The sequence below is a fragment of the Mustela nigripes genome, chromosome 3 (assembly GCF_022355385.1).
Source record: "Mustela nigripes isolate SB6536 chromosome 3, MUSNIG.SB6536, whole genome shotgun sequence".
NCBI lineage: Eukaryota > Metazoa > Chordata > Mammalia > Carnivora > Mustelidae > Mustela > Mustela nigripes.
This window is the reverse complement of record NC_081559.1, coordinates 114,737,557-114,751,027: the sequence shown is the minus strand read 5'-3', so window position 1 is coordinate 114,751,027 and position 13,471 is coordinate 114,737,557. Positions and strand designations below refer to the sequence as shown.

General features: G+C 39.0%; 1 protein-coding gene across 7 annotated transcripts in view; it reads right to left on the bottom strand.

Annotated features, from left to right (window-relative positions):
* Positions 1 to 13,471, bottom strand: part of SPIDR (scaffold protein involved in DNA repair) — a 590,033-nt gene that overhangs the window by 23,240 nt on the left and 553,322 nt on the right. For all 7 annotated transcript variants that reach the window (XM_059394553.1, XM_059394557.1, XM_059394556.1 and 4 more), the window contains 3 exons: positions 11,116 to 11,203; positions 9,840 to 9,983; positions 9,688 to 9,747 (listed from right to left, as the gene is read on the bottom strand). In XM_059394553.1, coding sequence (XP_059250536.1) covers positions 9,688 to 9,747; positions 9,840 to 9,983; positions 11,116 to 11,203 — 292 coding nt within the window. The remainder of the gene's footprint in view (positions 1 to 9,687; positions 9,748 to 9,839; positions 9,984 to 11,115; positions 11,204 to 13,471) is intronic.

Genomic DNA, 13,471 nt, shown 5'->3' with positions numbered 1-13,471 from the left:
ATCATGACCTGAGCCGAAGGCAGCGGCTTAACCCACTGAGCCACCCAGGCGCCCAGTACCACATTATCTTGATGATACAGCTTGATTACAGCTTTGTAATACAGCTTGAAATCCAGAATTGTGATGCCTCCAGCTTTGGTTTGACGTCTTCTTTGCTGCTTTGGATGTGTTTTCTTTCCTTTTGTTGTCTAATTGCTGAGGCTATGACTTCCTGTACTATGTAGAACAACCATACTGAGAGTGAACATCTCTGTCATGTTCCTGACCTTAAGGGAAAAACTCTCAGTTTTTCCCCATTGAGGATGATATTCACTGTGTTTTGGTTTTTTTTTTTTTTTTTTTTGGTATTTGGCTTGTATGATATGGAGGTATATTCCCTTTACCCCTACCCTGTGGGAAGTTTTAATCAAGAAAGGATGCTGCACTTTGTCATTTTTTTTTTAATCAATTGAGAGAATCATATGGTTCTTGTCTTTTCTTTTATTAATGTGGTGTATCACACTGATTGATTTTAAGATGTTGAACCACCTCTGTAGTCCAGGAATAAATCCCACTTGACCATGGTGAATAATCCTTTTAATGTACTATAGGATCCTATTGGCTACTATCTTAGTGAGAATTTTTGCGTCCATGTTCATCAGGGATATTGGTCTGTAATTCTCCTTTTAGTGGGGTCTTTGGTTTTGGGATCAAGGTAATGCTGGCCTCATAGAATGAGTTTGGAAGCTTCCCTTCCATTTCTATTTTTTGGAACAGTTTCAGAAGAATAGGTTTAATTCTTTTTTAAGTGTTTGGTAGAATACCTCTGGGAAACCATCTGGCTCTGGACTCTTGTTTGTTGGGTAATTTTTGATTACGGATTCCATTTCTTTGCTGGTTACGGGTCTGCTCAGGTTTTCTATTTCTTTCTATTTCAGTTGGGGTAGTTTATATGTCTCTAGGAATGCATCCATTTCTTTCAGATTGTTGAATTTATTGGCGTAGAGTTGCTCATAGTATGTTCTTATAATTGTTTGTATTTCTTTGGTGTTGGTTGTGATCTCTCCTCTTTCATGGCTTTATTGATTTGGGTCTTTTTTCATTTTGGTAAGTCTGGCTAGGGGTTTATTGATCTTATTCTTTCAAGGAACTAGCTCCTACTTTTTTTGATCTGTTCTACTGTTTCTTTCTTTTTTTTTTTTTAATTTCTATATCATTGATTTCTGCTCTAATCTATATTCTGGATTTAGCTTTTATTTGCTCTACTTTTCCCAGCTCCTTTAGGTGTAAGTTTAGGTTGTATATTTGAGATTTTTGTTTCCTGAGGAAGGCGTGTATTGCTATATACTTCCCTCTTAGGACCAACTTTGCTGCATCCCAAAGGTTTTGAAGTGTTGTGTTTTCATTCTCATTTGTTTCCATGTATATTTAAGTTCTCCTTTAATTTCCTGGTTGACACAGTCATTCTTTAGTAGAATGTTCTTTAGCCTCCATATATTTGTGGGCCTTCCAAATTTTTTCCTGTGGTTGACTTCGTTTTATAGCATTGTGGTCTGAAAATGTGCATGGTATGATCTCAATCTTTTTGTACCTGCAGAGACCTGATTTGTGACCCAGGTTGTGATCTATTCTGGAGAATGTTCCATGAGTACTTGAGAAGATTCTGCTGCTTTAAGATGAAATTCTCCGAGTAAATCTGTGAACTCCAACTGGCCCAGTGTGTCATTTAAATCTCTTGTTTTGTTTTTGATCTTCTGCTTTGATGATGTGTCCATAGGTCTGAGTGGGGTGTTAAGTCCCCTACTATTATTGTAGTATTATCAATGAGTTTCTTTCTTTCTTTTTAAAGATTTTATTCATTTATTAATGAGAGAGAGAGGAAAAAAAAAAAACCACAAGTGTAGGGAGGAGCATAGGGAGAGAGAGAGAGAGAAGCTGACTTCCTGCTGAGCAAGAAGCCTGACATGGGGATTGATCCCAGACCCAGAGATCATGACCTGAGCTGAAGGCAGATGCTTAACCCACTGAGCCACCCAGGCACCCCCATTCTGATATCCTTTGTCTTTTGATTGGAGCATTTAGTCCATTTATATTCAGAGTAATTCAACTATTCAAAATAGTTGGATGTTGTGTTCCAAGGACAAGGAAAGCTCAGTGTCTCCCCTACTACCCTGCCATCTTAACTCCAGTAATGATCTTTCTCTTTTAGTCTTTTTTTTTTATTATTATAATTTTCTTATATCTACAAAAGTTGTAGTGCCTTCTCAAGTTAATTATAATGGCATTTTTCCCTTTCCCCTTGCTCAAGGTTTAGGATTCAGTATATCCAAATGGGAACTATGCTTTGCCTGGGAAGACCCTTATGGTCAGCAGGGCTGGACCATGAGAACCTGGCTGGCCCAAAACTCAGTTAGTGCTACTGTTGTGGATGGCATAATCAGGCTGAGGATTCCATTTGGTTGACTGACAGGACTGGGCAAGGAAAGTGACTTGGATGGTGAGGAACTGTGGCTTGGGGTGTAGGGGGTAGCTCACATGGTTAGGAGGTTGATCACAGATTGGAAATTAGATTAAATTATATTGAGGAAAATGAGAACCAGGTTTTCTCACTGTTGGATAAGAGAGTTATAAATATGGAAATAGAGAAACCTAAAGTCAGTTCTGTGGTAATGATCTACAATTGGAGATACGGGTATAAACTCATGATTTCAGATATAGATGAATAGATGGAAAGAAATAGGTATGGATTTATGGGCATATGTGCATGAGTTTACACATATATACTTCTTTGCACTGTCCATTGGGAGGGCCAAGAGACAATAACCTCTCAATAGCAGTAAGCCCATCTAGTACCCAGACCTTTGCTTTTAAAAGTCATTCTCCATTAAAATCAACCATGCCTCCTTCGAGAGATGGCTGTTTCCAGAATAGAGAAAGCACAGATGAGTCTGAAACATCTCACTGTGTCAGAAAGTAAGGACACACTTAAAGAATGATAGGAACACAACCAAAGACCTCACGAACCAGCTTGAATCTGGCAAACCCAAACAACAAACTAAACAACGGTGAGATTCTAATCCACTGAACAAAACTGAATCCACTAGTCCATACTGATATAAATGGTGATACATAAATAAATCAGGAAATAAGCTCATAAGTATAGCTGAATGCCAACTACTCAATGTAAAAGGTACGATTTGACATTCTTGACATTCAGGCAAGATCACTCAATGTATCTTCCTATAAAATACTTGTTACAGAGTTATTAATTTATTTATAAGTATAAGATACTTATTAGTTAACTTTAGAGTGGAGAAATCTAGAAAACACCTTTTTTTTCCCTTCAAGTTTTTATTTAAATTCCAGTTAGTTAACATATAGTGTAACACTAGCTTCAGGTGGAGAATTTAGTGATTCTTCACTTACATACAGCACCCGGTGTTCATCATAAGTGCCCTCCTTGATACCCATCACCCATTTAGCCCATCCCCACCCACCTCCTCTCCAGTAACTCTCAGTTCTTTTTTATAGTTAAGAGTCTGTTTTCTAAGCAGCTCTTCCTGCCCATGGGTCCTGTCCCCGTGCTTTAATTAAAAAAAAAAAAAAAAAGTCTGTTTTCTAGTTTGCTTCTCTCTTTATTTTTTTTCCCTTTTGTTTGTTTGGTTTCTTAAATTCCACATGAGTTAAATCATATGGTATTTTTCATCTCTGACTTGATTTATTCCACTTAGCACAATACCCTCTAGCTCTTCCATATACATTGTTGGAATGGCAAGATAGCATACTTTTTGATGGCTGAGTAATATTCCAGTCTATAAGTAGACCACATCTTCTTTATCTTTTCATCAGTTGATGGACACTTGGGCCCTTTCCATAATTTGGCTATTTATGATAGCTGCTATAAATATTAGGGTGAATATGCCCCTTAAATCTGTATTTTTGTATCCTTTGGATAAATACCTAGTAGTTTATTTGTTGAATCATAGAGTACTTCTATTTTCAACTTTCTGAGGGAACTCCAGTACTGTTTTCCAGAGTGGCAGCACCTGTTTGCATTCCCATCAACAGTGCAAGAGGGTTCTCCTTTCTCTGCATCCTTGCCAACACCTGTTGTTTCCTATGTTGTTAATTTTATTTTTTTTTTTTTTATTTTTTTTTTTTAAAGATTTTATTTATTTATTTGACAGAGAGAAATCACAAGTAGATGGAGAGGCAGGCAGAGAGAGAGAGGGAAGCAGGCTCTCCGCTGAGCAGAGAGCCCGATGTGGGGCTCGATCCCAGGACCCTGGGATCATGACCTGAGCCGAAGGCGGAGGCTTTAACCCACTGAGCCACCCAGGCGCCCCCTATGTTGTTAATTTTAGCCATTCTGACAGGTATCTCATTATAGTTTTGATTTGTATTTCCTTAATGATTAGTGATGTTGAGCATCTTAGAAAACACCATCTTAATCAACTGATAACATATCATAGCACTGGGGCAAATCAACTGTGTACCTCCTGATACGAAGACAGTATTTTTATGTGGTATTCCTGAAAATGATGCGTACCTTGAATCTATTCATGAGATAACATCAGGTCAATCTAAATGGAGAGAAATTCTATTAAGTACTGATCTCTATTCTTAAAAACTGTCAAGGTCATAAAGATATGCAAGGATGCAGAAATATTCCATTTGAAGAAGAAAGAGACATGACAACTAAATACTAAGTACATGATACTGTGTTGGACTGTGGTGTTATAAATGATTTTGGGGAACAACTAGCAAAATCAAATTTGAAAAAATGGCAGATATCTTAGGGCAAAGATTTCTACAAGATTATCTGCAGCTGGGAGTTTTTCTGACAGTCTTCAAATATTTCAGATACTTTTTGTAAATCCCCTGGATTTGGCTTACTATCTCTTTTTCAATCTCCTGATGAGCCAAAATGGTCTAATTTCCTTTGAAATTAACTATAAAATATCTTTACCATTGGGGTGTCATCCATAAAAATACACAAATAACCAATTAATTCAAAGCAGTGCTACAATCTAATTGCTAAAATTTTATTAAAAATAGATCTGTTCCACACAAAAATGCCCAATTAATTTCGACAAAGTTGCAAAAGCAATTCAACAGAGGAAGGACAGCTTATCAACAAATAATGCTGGAACAACTGGACATCTTTAGGCAAAAAAAGGGAACCATGACCTAAACTAATACTTTATTAAAGAAATCAACTCAAAATACACCATGGACTCAAATGTAAAATTATAAACCTTCTAGAAAAGAACATAAAAGATAAACTTTGGGACCTAAAACTAGGCAAAATGGCTTGGCTTGGCTTAGACTTTATGACAAAAGCATGATCTATAAGGGAAAGTTAATAAATTTGACTGCATAAAAATGAAAAACTCGGCTCTGGAAAAACCACTGTTGGAAGGATAAAAAGACAAATTATAGACCCTGAGAAATATTTGCAAATCATATATCTGACAAAGGCTTTGTATACAAAATATATAAAGAACTTCCAAATTCAGCAATAAAAAAGAAATAATACAAACGGAAAATGGGCAAAGGACACATATAGACCTTTCACCAAAGAAATTATTCAGATGGGAAATAAACATCTGAAAGGATTTCCAACATCATTAGTTCCCTGGATGAATCTCGATGACGATGACCACCACCACCACCACCACCATCACCACTACCACCACCAACAAAGTAGCTGTTATAGGTCAAATTGTGTCCCTCCAAAAAAATCAATTGAAGTCCTACTTCTAGTACTTCAGAATGTAACCTAATTTAGAAATAAGGTCTTTACAAATTTAATAAAGTCAAGATGAAATCATGACAACAGTCTCTCTTCAAATCTGACTAAAGTCCTTATAAAAAAGGAAATCTGGACACTAACAGGTGCAGAGGGAAGACAACAAGAAGACACATAGGGTGAAGATGGTCATGTGCCTAGGGTGATATGTATATAAAGCCAAGGAAGGCCAAGGATTGTTGGCAGGCACTAGAAGCTGGAAGAGGCAAGGAAGGATATTCCCCAGAGCTGACATAGCATGGCCCTTTGACACCTTGATTTCAGACCTCTAGCCCCCACAAGTGTGAAATGATAAATTTTTGCTGTTTCAAGCAATCTGGTTTTTGGTACTTTGTGCAGCTGGCCTAGGAAACAACACTGATATATATTGCACAGTTTCATTTGTGTAATGATCATGAAATAATGTAATTATAATGATGAAACCAGATTAGTACTGATGTCAGTTTCTTGGTTTGGGTGTTGTATTGGGTGTTGTATGGTGGCTATTGAGGGTAAGGGGTGTTAGTACAGGAGAGGGTGTACACTATATATTTCTTTGAAGTCTATTATGAATCTATAATTACTATGAATCTAAAAATTTAGAATAATTTTATTCAAAATAAAAGTTAGGGGGGTGCCTGGCTGGCCTAGTTAGTAGAGCAGGTAACTCTCGATCTTGGGATTGTAAGTTTGAGCCTCAGGCTGGGTGTAGAGATTAATTAAAAATTTTAAAAAGAGAATGGTCGAGTTTCATTCTTCTACATATAGCTGTCCAATTTTCCCAGCACCATTTATTGAAGAGACTGTCTTTTTTCCACTGTATATTTTTTTCCTGCTTTGTCAAATATTATTTGACCATAGAGTTGAAGGTCCATATCTGGGCTCTCTACTCTGTTCCACTGGTCTATGTGTCTGTTTTTATGCCAGTACCATGCTGTCTTGGTGAGACAGGAATCCATCAGAATCCTAGAGGAGAATATAGGCAGTAACCTCTTTGATATCAGCCACAGCAACTTCTTTCAAGATATGTCTCCAAAGGCAAAGGAAACAAAAGTGAAAATGAACTTTTGGGACTTCATCAAAATCAAAAGCTTCTGCACAGCAAAGGAAACAGTCAAGAAACAAAGAGGCAACCCATGGAATGGGAGAAGATATTCGCCAATGACAATACAGAAAAAAGGTTGATATCCAGGACCTATAAAGAACTTCTCAAACTCAACACACACAAAACAGATAATCATATCAAAAAATGGACAGAAGATATGAATAGACACTTCTCCAATGAAGACATACAAATGGCTATCAGACACATGAAAAAATGTTCATCATCACTAGCCATCAGGGAGATTCAAATTAAAACCACATTGAGATAACACCTTACATCAGTTAGAATGGACAAAATTAGCAAGACAGGAAACATCGTGTGTTGGAGAGATGTGGAGAAAGGGGAACCCTCTTAATCTGTTGGTGGGAATGCAAGTTGGCGTAGCCACTTTGGAGAACAGTGTGGAGATTCCTCAAGAAATTAAAAATAGAGCTTCCTTATGACTCTGCAATTGCACTACTGGGTATTTACCCCAAAGATACAGATGTAGTGAAAAGAAGGGCCCTCTGTACCCCAATGTTTATAGCAGCAATGGTCACGGTCACCAAACTGTGGAAAGAACCAAGATGCCCTTCAACGGACGAATGGATAAGGAAGATGTGGTCCATATACACCATGGAGTATTATGCCTCCATCAGAAAGGACAAATACCCAACTTTTGTAGCAACATAGACAGGACTGGAAGAGATGATGCTGAGTGAAATAAGTCAAGCAGAGAGAGTCAATTATCATATGGTTTCACTTATTTGTGGAGCATAACAAATAACATGGAGGACATAGGGAGATGGAGAGGAGAAGGGATTTGAGGGAAATTGGAAGGGGAGGTGAACCATGAGAGACAATGGACTCTGAAAAACAACCTGAGGGTTTTGAAGGGCCAGGGGGTGGGAGGTTGGGGGAGCCAGGTGGTGGGTATTATGGAGAGCACAGATTGCATGGAGCACTGGGTGTGGTGCAAAAAACAATGAATTCTGTTACACTGAAAAGAAATTTAAAATAAAATTAAAAATTAAAAATTAAAAAAATAAGGAAATGTATGTAAACAGCTATGCTTGGTACAGAGTTATTTCATTTAGCTCACTGAATGGTGGCTGTTGTCATAACTGTTCATCAGTTATAGTGCCTGTGGAGAGATGTGGCAAGCAGAATATTTAGTAATATTAATAAATGGCAATTTGTTTCCTTTCACTGAAAAAAAAATCTTAAAAAAAAAGTTAAATACAAAAAACATGTCTTTCACTTGCATGACTTAACCATTTGTATAATGAAAATACAACTGAATCTTCTTTGATAATTCAAGGTCTTGCAGTGACTCACTGTGCCATTCTTAAAGTCAATGTTGTCACTGTAGAATGTATACACTGTAGAATGTATACTTGAACACACAGTGCCCCTGGGACTTAGCTTATTTCAATTTCTCCCTGAGGAAGTTGGTTTCTGGTGATTCTCTGTTCCACAAACAAAATACAGAAGGTAGAAGATTTTAGTGCATTGAGGAATCTGTTCCATTGTGTTCCAAGCACCTACACATCCCAAGTACCACCAATTCTTTAGTACATACACCCACTGAAACCCATACTTGCTGGCAGGCTGCACCTAGGCTAATGGAAGCATATTTCTTGGCAGAGAACTTGGGGCAGGAGGTTATCAGTGTTTTCAACCAGTCCCAATGCAGGGTTCCTTCAACCAGTGAGGCAGATGATCTGCAGTTTTTTTTTCTCTGTCCTAGGGCGCCCATCCACTGGGGCTATTGTCGAGACTAGAAATGGTATATCTGACACCTGTTTTTTATTTTCCATGTCTGCTATCAGCTGGGGCTTTGAGCAACTGAGGCTCTGTGGACAGGAACATGGGGTATATTGCCTCTGAGGACAGTTATCTGCAGAGTAAATGGCAGCTGCAGAGCCTGATTACAGCCCTACAACCTGGAATGTGTGTTAGAATAACAGGAATATGGCAGATGCCAAGCATGTCTTAACAAACTGAGCGTTCTGCAGATGGTGGGTGGGGGAGTTCACAGTCAGCCTTCACTTCACTTCAGGGTTGGAAGGTAAGAGACACATCAGGTGCCTGGACCTCATCATCACTGTGGGCCTGTCCCTGACCCAAATTCTTGGATGGCTCACAGGAAGCACTGTGACTAACTAACGTTAATCACTCTTATTCCTTAGGAGAGGTACAAATTCACTAAAAGGTGAACAGAGAAAAGGAAAATGAGGTTTGAACAATGGGATGTTTTGTATACTGCAGGTGAGATTTGCATGGAGTTAAGGTTAACCAGAGGTTTCTTTCTGGAAGAACTTACACCATATGTTCAGCTTGCCAAAAACATCCCTTTCTCTTGTCTACTTCTTGCTGATCTTGAGTGGGAAGGCAGCCAACAGGCAGCTCCTCTAGGCTGCAGCTCCCCAGCACTGCTGAGACCTCCCCGGGGTTACAGGGCTTCCTTTCCCTATTGATGGCTCAGAGCTGTTGGACAGTTCTAACAGGGGCTAAGCTCAACCCCAAGACTCCTTCTTCCACCTCCTTTCTTTCCTTTCTATAATCTGTGTGCCAGAAAAGAACTCACAGTGTTGGGCTGAGAACCTTTCACATGAGCTATGCCTAAGTTTTTCATACATAGTACTTACCACAGTGGCTGGCAGGCTGCACCTGCACAAGGAATGGATTAATTGCCTCAGCATGGATCACACATAAATGGATTTTTAAAATGCTTTTCTATCTTAGCACTCCATTAATATCTATGAGAGGTTATCCTTTAATAAATTTTATAACACCTTATCAGAGAGAGAAAGGAAGAGGGATTGATTACCTGTGGTCTCTGATAAATCACTCTGGCATAGAAACTGCAACGGGTACTAAGATCACTAGTCTGGAAAGGCATTGAAAATGATTAGAACATCACAAAAGGCATAAAAATACAGTAAGAATAACTAAAGACCCTGTTAGAAACACAGATGTTACCTGGAGAATTTCTTTTAAGAAGCGGGGAACTGGAGGCTGGTAAAGTTTAGAAATGGGGTCTTCTTCAATTATATCAATTTGCCCCACATTTGGATGAGCAGTAAGGATGTAACAGAAGCTAGGAGGAGGCATGTGATTTTTTACCTGTTTAAATTTAAGGCAACGATAGAACATAAATATGCTAGTAAAAGATTTAAATATACTATTAAAATCTACTCTTTAATATATAGACATTTATTCACAGATGCATTCTTTTTATCTGAAAGGTTGTATAAGAAATAGATTATGTTGTTTATATCTATGACCAAGCATTAGAACTTTATGAATTAACTTCTTGAATTTACTATGGATTCAAGACTTCATTAAAAAATTTCATTCTTCAGAGTATTCTTTTTTTTTTTTTTTAAGATTTTATTTATTTATTTGACAGAGAGAGAAGTCACAAGTGGGGAAAGCAGGCTCCCTGCTGAGCAGAGAGCCAGATGAGGGCTCCATCCCAGGACCCTGAGATCATGACCTGAGCCGAAGGCAGAGGCTTAACCCACTGAGTCATCCAGGCACCCCCAGAAAATATTTAGAAACTTTTTCTTCTTAAATAATCTAGAATTTGGCATTTTTGACAACTATTTTCTTGGTCTAGCACTATACAAAGTCATAGTTCCAGCAGTCTGCTAGGAAGTCAGCTACCACATAAACAAGATGGCTCCCTGTTTTTAGCTTTGGGAGCTGGGGCCCAAAGTAGCTGCTGCTCAGTCTGCCGGATAAAACTCAGGATGGAGAAGAAGGGACAAATTTTGATCAGTTTTGCTACATGTGAGCAACTACCATCGACAATTTGATGCTGCAGAAAAATGGAAATCCCTGGCTCACCTGGTGGTTGAAAGAATATCCATGGACTTTATTTATTAGGTTATGAGTTTGTGCTCTATCTGGTAATTGAGGCTTGGTTCTAATAGTGATTGGGAGGTGATGGGGAAAACATCCTGTGTCTTAATTAGGATGAGGCTAAGACCCTAATTGTTGCAATGGTATGTAATGGCTGTGGTTTAAAAACATAGCCGTAAATTAACCTCAAGAATGGGGAGTATGGCACAAGTAGAGAAAGCAGCCAGAGTTTGGACTATGGAGTGAGGTGAGCAAGTCTGAATCTCTGTCCTCCTGACTCACAGTCACTAGACCTATCCTTTTCAGGGATGTGGACTAGGGGTAGGGCCTGGCTCAGCAACTGGCATAGAGCAGGCAGTGACCAGGGAAAGCTCTTTAGATGCTGGCTTACCTCTTCACAGGCTTGGCCATGACCAGGTGCTTTCAGGGGCATCACTGGAGGCCACAGGGTATCGATCAAATTGAAAAGCCCTGCTGTCCTGGAAAAAGAAAAGATGTTGTCGATAGTATTCACTTAAGCGCTTCTTTATGACCTGGTCCTATGCAGTTTTGCTTAACAGACACCATCCCTAATGCCAGGGAGATACCATTCAGCATCCCTGTTGATTCAGATGGGGGAAGAGAGGGTCACACAGATGAACAGGTCTTTGAAACTGCACAAGAACAGAAAGGATATTGTTCATTAAATTATGATATATCTCCCAATGAAGTATTATACAGCCATTGAAATGGTTACATAGAAAATATTTAAAGACATGGAAAAATGGTTCTGAAACCTTGTTAAGTGAAAAGCCAGCAACAAATTACAATGTTTTTATGTATATTTCTATACATGTACCTCCATGTAATAAGCCAAAGGAAAAGAAGACTGAAAGATACAAAAATGATTTTAGTGGGTTTCTGAGCAGAGCTCAGAAGTGATAGTTACTTTCCTCATTAGGCTTTTATGTGTTTCCTATCTTTTTCCAAAACAGGTATGTGTTACTCAGATAAAAAGAAAGTTATCTATTTATCAAATTATCTAAAATAAAGAATACAGCCAGACAAAAAAGGACATATATTTTTATTCCACTCATGAAATTCCTAGAGGAGTCAAATTCACAGAGACAGAAAGTACAATGGCGGTTGCTAGGGACTGAGGGATGGGAAATGGACAGTTAGTGTTGAATGGTTTGGAGTTTTAGTTTGGGAAGATGGAAACATTCTAGAGATGGATGAGGGTGATGGATGTACAATAGTGTGAATGCACTCAATGCCTCTAAAAATGGTTAAGGTGGAAAATTTTATATTATGTCCATTTTACCACAATAAAAAAATCCCGTTTTAGTTGCTATGAGTGTGTATCATTCATGCATAAGTCACAACGCCTTCTTAGATTTTGCTCTAAGTTTCAACAATGTTAGTATATAATATGTTAGTTACTTTTTAAAAAGCTTGTGTCCCTAATAACTAACGTGACATATTACTTCTTCAGTGTTTAATAGCAAGTACTGTTTTAGGGGCTATGGATCTAGCAGTTAACGCACCTGAGCAACTTAGAACCTGCAAATCATGTACTCGAGCAAGACTCAAGCACTTTCCCACCTCCTTTTCATTTCTTACATCAATTACAACAGAAAAAGCCCACACAGAGTGTGGCCTGTGATAGACACCCAGCTCAATATCATTGCTGTGAATTTTCAGGTTCTGGGTCAAAATCAAGCACAAAAAATAAGCAAAGGCAGGAAATCACATGCCAAAAAAGGAATGCCAAGTGAAAATTCATTCTCTCTCTCTCGGTTATTTCTGAGAAGTAGGCTGCTGCCGCTACTTGTATGAGTGATGGACAGGGCTGTGAGTGACCAGGGCTGACTAAGGTCAGGAAAGGCTGTCAGAGAAGGCTCAGAGGAGAGGTGACTTCATCTGACCTCTCACTGCCCTTCCCCAAGACTAAGGAACTGGGTGGGCCCACTGTGCCTCTGGGTGAGGCAGAGGAAGAGGGAGGGGGCAACAGGACATGGACTGTCCACTTGCTCCCTGTCTGCCATGTGCCCAGGACTTCCTGTTCCAGGTTTGGCTGCTTTCTTTTCACTGAGCATGCCTCCTGGCTCCTGTTTCTCTGCCATCCCCACACTGTTTGATGTGAGCTCCCCAGGGGATGGGCATGGATTTATCCCAGTTATTTATTCCTACTGCTGCAGAGAAGAGCCCAGTTCATACGAAGTGGTCAAAAAGACTTGGTGAATGAATCACTGATACCCACAAGCACCTACATACTTCATTGCAGAAATCAGACCTAGCACCTTTGATATGCTCATTTCCTATTTGTAAGTCTGAGAAATGCAATGTTCGGTGATAGACTAATTTTCTTTTATTTTTTTTTAATTTTTTATTTATTTTCAGCATAACAGTATTCATTATTTTAGCACCACACCCAGTGCTCCATGCAATCCATGCCCTCCATAATACCCACCACCAACCTCAGAGTCCATAGTCTCTCATGGTTCACCTCCCCTTCCAATTTCCCCCAACTCCCTTCTCCTCTCTAACTCCTCTTGTCCTCCATGCTATTTTTTATGCTCCACAAATAAGTGAAACCATTTAATTGACTCTCTCTGCTTGACTTATTTCGCTCAGCATCATCTCTTCCAGTCCTGTCTATGTTGCTACAAAAGTTGGGTATTTGTCCTTTCTGATGGAGGCATAATACTCCATGGTGTATATGGACCACATCTTCCTTATCCATTCATCCGTTGAAGGGCATCTTT